We start from the raw sequence: 6803 nt of genomic DNA on the forward strand, positions 1-6803 counted from the left end.
AAAATTTGTTTAAATTCAGTGATTACAGAGGGAAGTAGGGAAGGCAGGTAGGGTTTAGAAGTGTCCAGGGCAGGAAATGGAAGACAGACTAGGATAAAAAAATGTACTGTGGATAATCTGAGCACAGCTAACTGCAGGTTAAAAGGAAGTAGGTAAGACCAAAAGAGGGATAGAAATGGATATATTCATGATAAAGCAAATATACTAAAATGTTAATGATAGAATCGAGGTAGTGGGTATATGAGTGTTCACTGTAAAATTCTTTCAACTTTGCTTTATATTTAAAATTTTTCATAATAAGCTAGAGGGAAAAAAGAAGTAGATTTAGAGGCATCAGCCTAAGTTCTGGGTCATAGCTATGCTGCCTGTCCTCTGAGCTCAAACACCAGAGGAAGCTTGGGAAAAATATGACGATTTTGGAACTCTTGATCATCACTGACATCTTCCTACACCAGATAAGCAGAGCTCAGGTGCTGACCTGAACCATCTCAGCACGCAGATACTGGCAGAGGGCAGAAACCCAGAAGTTCCACCTGAGAAGTGCCAACCTCACTGGACTATGACATTATCACCCCTGCTCAGGAAAACCTCAGAAATAAGGCTCAAGGCTAAGGAACAGGCAGGTGAAGGGTGGGCAAGTGGTACACACTCACTCATGGACTCTGCTGTCACCATAGAGATCACTCAGGCCAAAGCTGATGTAGTGCCAGTGCTCAGGGATGTTGGCAGAAGGGCTCCCCACGTTCCTGTACATGCTAACATAGTCCAAGGGGTCTGGGCCGCCCAACCTGCAAAAGACAAAACACAAGGGTGTCAGTGTGAGCCTTAAAGCAGCCAATGTGACGCTAAGGGGCTCTGACTTACAAACCTAAAGGCCCCATCCTAGAGGAACCTGGGGCATAAAACAACTAAAGGGAGGCCACACCTCTCTGGGATAAGACCAAGGGATGGGCAGCTGGAGGATGGCTGCCCATCCACAAGCACAAGAGGTTCCCTTCTATCCCCAACAGCCAGGACTTCTTTTAGAGATAAAACAGACTGGGTGGTTGCCCCTTTTGCTTCCTCCTGTTTCAAATTACCAATCCTAAATGGGACTGGCAGAGATTACTTCTCCTCTGTGGTGCCTGTAAACATGCCAAGCATTGTGGCAAGAGGTGCATCAATCAATTGGCCTCTGTTGAAAGACCATCCTGAGCATTCCCAATGGACATTGTGCCTGGGAGAAGAAGCTTAGCCCCACTCCTGCCTCTTAGACAGCTAATTCCTGAAAGACTATACTGTGTCCTATGTTAAACACAGTTTGTTCTAAACAAGTCCAATGCCTCCAAACCGCAGCTCACACCCCACAGACCAAAGCTAGTCTTTTATCACGTAAGTGACAAAGGCCAAACTTAGGCTAGCTCAGCTCTGCACAGAGGACTGCAGCAGGAGCTTGGCTAAACCCCATGAGCACCTGCATCTAGAAGATGATCCCAGGAGACTGCTGCCTCAAAGGTAGAGCTGGAACATTAAATGATTTGGGGCCTCTGTAGACCACATTAAACTTCACCCATAATTCCAACAGCGAGGCAGTTGAGAAAGAGACTCAGTCATTGTCTCACTCTAAGGATTTAATTCAATAAGGGTTCTCCTTAGTAGAGTAATTAGTGCTCTTCAAAAAAAAATCCTGCTTTTCTTCCAAATGGACACGGAAACTTGGTAGATTTAAGAAACAGACTAAATGGAAACCATCAGTAGAAGGACGTCTGCATTTAGCCCACAAACATTCTGCATTTGAGCTGCCTCAGACATCTGACTGTTCCACAGACTGCAAAAATTTTGCCTGTCCCTGGGACATTGACGGAGTGCACTTCACAATTGGGATCGTATGCTGAAGAGATATTAACAACCAAATAAAAGACATGTTACATGTGATCCCAGCAAGCATGACAGTACCACGCAAGTTAAACACTATTTAAAACCAGTAGGTCTGGTTTCATCCTCTTTTGCCAGAATATTATTCGCCTCTGTAGAAATCCTTATTCTCTGCTAGGAAATGCTAAGTTATTTATAGAACTTGTAAGAAAGTCACTACAAATAGCTTAGAATCTCAACTGAGTGGATTAGGAAAAGGGACAAATCTCCATGTCTTTCCTTAACTCTGATTTTACCAAATCACTTGACTAATTCCACAACCAGCTGGATTTTAAAAAGTTTGTCAGGGGAAGGAGGAAAGAAAAGGGTAGCTCTCCCTGGAAGGACCCCATGAAGGCTGCAGAACTCTGGTACAGATGGGAGTGACTACAGGCTTCATATCTGCTCCAGTTTCCTGCTGCAAATTCTCAGTCCTGCCCCTCCCTTAGCTTAGGTCCGTCCAGCAACAAGTGGCAAAACTACATCCACTCTTCCATGCTCCAGCTGCCACCTCACTGCAGTTCTCTTTCTGGCCAAGTCTCCCAGGAGGTATTGCATCCAGGAGAAAGACTTTACCTTAAAACTCCAACTGCAGAGAATGACCAAGAGTCCAGACAAAATTAAGCTGGTCCCCAAGCACAGAATGCAATGTTCTACTAACTCAGAGACTTGATGGGAAGCAGATGAGTATATAGAAAATAGTCATATTTTGCACTTAGAAAAAAGATGCTATCCAAGGACCCAGACCATCCCTCAACTTAATTCCTTAAACAACTGACTTCACTCTGCAGGGTAGCAGCAGGACAGGAGTGGCCCCAGGGCACAGGCTCTGTCTCTCTGCTTCTGCTCCCTGCTCACTCAAGTCTCAGCTGTCAGCCAGGATGTCCTGCTGGCTAGGAACCACTAGCCAAAGAGCCACTCTTCTGTCTCAAGAAAAGGAATCTCAAGGTACCCCGAGCCACAGCCAAACCCAGACAGCCTCAGTCAGTCATTCTGCTATGAGAACTGAAGAGGCCTTGTGGGATCCCAAATGTGAGGAATATCAATTAATTTCAGGATCTTAATTATGCAACCCCCCTTCGAATCTTAGAAAGGACCATTCTCTGAGCTGTTCCCTCATATTTTTCTCTATCTAGGTAACATTTCTAATTTCACACTCCTTTCTAGTGATCATTACATGATGCCCCATCTCTGGCCTGGTTAACAAGCTTGCAGCAAGAAGAAAAAAAAGTCCCAACCAGTCTTAGTCCTTTGCATGTGCTTCAATACCTTGCACACACAATTCTATCCTTCATGGCCATGTGGGTGACATAAAAACAGTTGCCCAAGTCTGTGCAGGGATTTCTCCTTACACTCAAATGCAGCCTGAGAAAACAGCATGGCAGGAGCTGACCCAATTCTCGTGATAAAATCCAAGACTTCATCACAACACATATTTAAACATAAAGGTGCAATTAGAATGGGTGATTAAGTTATCAAGAGCTGCTTTTCACTCAGAAGCTCTCTTCAAAAACTCCTCTCAACCAGAGAACAGTGTGTTTATCAGAGAGAACTCTACCCCTGGCCACACCTCCTCCCGGCTACCAGACAGACAGGCTGCTCCCCACAGCACTAGGAGGAGCAGGTGGCTGGTCCTCAGGCCCTCCACACTGTCAGCCCCTTCACATCCTCCGAAGGACACAGGCAGCTGGCCTCAGCTCTATACAGCCTAGCTTCTGCCATCTACGGAGGAAGTAAGAGGTTGTCAGGGAGGAGAAGGACTCAGTCCTAAAGGGAAAGGTCATCAGCAAAGACATCCCCTTCATTCACTTCCGCCTTGAGTGGCCACAGGCCAAGCAGCTACCTGAAAAGTCTTTCAGGATTCAACGAAGGGGATCATCTCATACAGGGCCTGCATGAATGTGGTTCTGGACAGATTCAACCAATTTTTCAGTCAACTTTTGGTCCCGAAAGACCATGAAGACAGGCTGTTTTCCAGAGTCCCCATAAACCCGTTTTGCCCAGAGGCTGCAGGAAGAGACAGGTTGCAAAGAGGAATGAGAAACTAGAAAAGACCATTCCTACTCCAAGGGCAGCCCATCTGTAAACAGATCTGATCCTTCACAGAGCCACTCGAGGGTTACTCTCGGCTTCCCCGAGAGAAACTGCTGCCTAAATCCCAAGGCTGGTGGCCCGGAAGCTCCTCTTAACATCTCACTGCACTTCTTTCCTCCCTGTCCAAGTCCCTGGTCCTCATCGTTTAGTGTGGTCCCCTTCAATCCTGAGCCAAACCAAGGATCTTTCTGACCCTATCTACCTCTGTTCTAGTCAATGACCTAAAGCAAAGCAGCTGCAGAGCCAGAGGAAGCTCTGCGTAGAGAACGAGAACTGTGTGCAGAGGAAGCAGAAAGTTTATCATGAAAAGTTGCTCCGTGAAACTTCAAACGCAAAAGCACTGCGCTGATACGATGTCTGAGCTTACTAGGCAGGTATCAAAAGAAGACCTCCTCCTCATCTCTTCACAAGCACGACGCTCACAGCTTGCTCCCCTCCTAACCCACAGGAGAGCCCGGGGCCCCAGACCGCCCCCAACCCTATGCAGTCTCGTGCCCTCTGAGCTCCTCCAGCCCGGCTCCTCCAAAGCTCTCTCATATGCTCCCCAGGCCCCGCCTCGCCTCCCCCACCCCGCTTCAGCCTTCCCCCCTTGGCTTCCCCTCGCCCACTAATGACCCCCTACAGGCGCCCCCTCCTTTCACCACGTTTACAGTTCCCTCTCTCCTACCGTTCCCCTCTCAGCTCCTACACACACCCCCAATTCACTCCATTCTCCTAATCCCAGTTAACCCTTCATCCTTCCCTCCCTCGTTAACCTTTCGCTACCCACAGGCTCCGTTAACCCCTTTGTCCCCATTTCCAACTTGAGCCTTAACTCCTTCCCTCGCAGCAGGAATCCCTCCTTCCAAGGGCTTTAACCATTCTCCTTCTCCGCCTCCAACCCTGCAAATTACTTCGCCTCGGGCACTTTAACCCTTCCCAGCCAGCCCCTGTCCGTCCCCCGCGGCCCAGGGCATACCAGTACTTGACGATAGCGGTAACCTGGAGCGGGTTTGGCTGGTCAGGGTAAAGGCGGCGACACTCTCCGTAGATGGCGTGTAGTCCCGGGGGGAAGAGCGAGGCGAAGGCCGGGGGGGCAGTAGGGCCAGGGGCCGGGGGCGCAGCAGGGCCGGGGGCGCCGCTAGGCCGCAGCTCCGCCATCGCGGCGTGTAGGGCGCTGGGGGAACCAGGGAAGGCGGACGAGACGAGAGCACTGATGCGCCAGCGGGCGGACTCCGTGGGTGCGACTCCCCGAAGCGATGGGGGCTGCAGCGAGGTGTAGGCTCCGCGCCTGCGCACGGCGCACCGTCCGCCCAGGCAGTCGCCGCCGCAGACACGGCCAGAAGGTGCCTCTGCGGCCGCGGGGCGCTCAAGGGGGCGGGGCGCCGGCGCGCCCTGTCCCAACATCCATTGGCTAGTGTCTGTGCCAGTCACAAGTGAGGAAGGCGTGGCTTGACCATAGGTCCCGCCTCCTTCTCCCTGTGTTTGGGTTGTCCCAAGGCTCTTGGCCTCCCCCTAGTGTTAGGAGGAACCCAGATTTAAACAGAGATGTTGGATCCTTCTGAGGTGCTAGGGTCTCAGGAAAGCCAGGGGAAGTGCATCGACAAAAGGCTTGTCACTGTTCTACTGATACGCTGCTAACAAGGATTTAAACATAAATCTGACAGTAGATTGATTCATTCGTCCATGTGGTATTCGTTTTAATAGATCTGAATGTTTCCTACCGTCTTTGAATGTCCATTGACCGTATTGACTGACACTAACACCGCCAAATTCAGGGGTCATATGTTGAAATACCTATTTTTGAATTCTGTCAGAAAGTAACAAGAATTAGGTAAACTAGGATCAATTAAAAAGACGGTAATTATTTAATAAATGCTTTTAGCGATGATGACTTTCTTCTTTGTTCTGTTTTAGGCAGATGTATACAGATTACCTTGAGGAACATCAACATTCATTATCTACTGTGGTCCGCCTTTCGTTATTACCTTGACTCTGTAACTGGAAATATTTTTAATTCCTAAGGCACTGGGTTGGGAATTATTTTCCTGTTTACAATAACTTTTCATATAGTAATGTCTTCCACTCTATGATCTTAAAGAAACTCCAAGAGAAAGGGATAGAAGGGAGTCCTGCTTACCAGTACTGTTGACTTAAAGGTCCCTGGAGCTTGAAGGCGGGGAGGAAATAATCTAGAGAACAAAGCACTGGGCTCATTTGAAAGCAGCGACACATAACCTCTCTTCACCTCAATTTTCTCACTCATCAACGTAAATTCTAGCTCGCCATGAAAATTAAAGAGATACCAGAGCAGTTCCTGAAGCTGTTAGATGAACGATGTTTTAATGACCAAAAAAATCACCTGTACCAGTAGTTTCAAATGTCAGTCTTCAGACCAATGTTAGCCTATTGCAAAGTTTACACCTATCCAGGAAAAATAAGAAAAGCAACAAAAATGTACTTCTTTTCCTCAAAATCAAATTTTATGCAATTTATTTTCTTTTGTTCTGGGAATATGTCCTTTCTCGTGTGTGTGTGTGCGTGTATTAAAATTTCCTTTATTAGAGTGTGATGGTGATAGATTTTTATTAATGTCTTACAGACCCAGATGAAGACATAGCAACCTTGTATTATCCAGGGGAAGTGGTGGGGAATGGTAGGACTGATCTGTAAAATCCGAACATGCACGAATTACTGACCAATCCAAACCGAACTACAGACAAGTACTCAAGGAGACTACATACTTCAGCATGCACTGTGAATCCCTTCAAAGGGACTACAGACCCAAGCATGCAATACTACCATCAATCAGTGTGCCTATTATCTATGGAGACTAC

The 6803-nt window shown here is 47.7% G+C and overlaps 1 protein-coding gene across 2 annotated transcripts in view; it reads right to left on the reverse strand.

The window, feature by feature from the left end:
- Nucleotides 1-5385, reverse strand: part of SUFU (SUFU negative regulator of hedgehog signaling) — a 105905-nt gene extending 100520 nt beyond the window's left edge. Inside the window, exons 1-2 of one of the 2 annotated variants that reach the window (XM_001498704.7) lie at nt 4946-5385; nt 654-788 (exon numbers count right to left, since the gene is read on the reverse strand). In XM_001498704.7, the coding sequence (XP_001498754.2) occupies nt 654-788; nt 4946-5373 (563 nt within the window). In that variant the 5' untranslated portion in view covers nt 5374-5385. The remainder of the gene's footprint in view (nt 1-653; nt 789-4945) is intronic. The other variant, XM_005602270.4, reaches the window with a different exon arrangement.
- Between the last annotated feature and the right edge of the window lie 1418 nt (nt 5386-6803).

This window comes from Equus caballus, chromosome 1 (assembly GCF_041296265.1).
Source record: "Equus caballus isolate H_3958 breed thoroughbred chromosome 1, TB-T2T, whole genome shotgun sequence".
Lineage (NCBI taxonomy): Eukaryota > Metazoa > Chordata > Mammalia > Perissodactyla > Equidae > Equus > Equus caballus.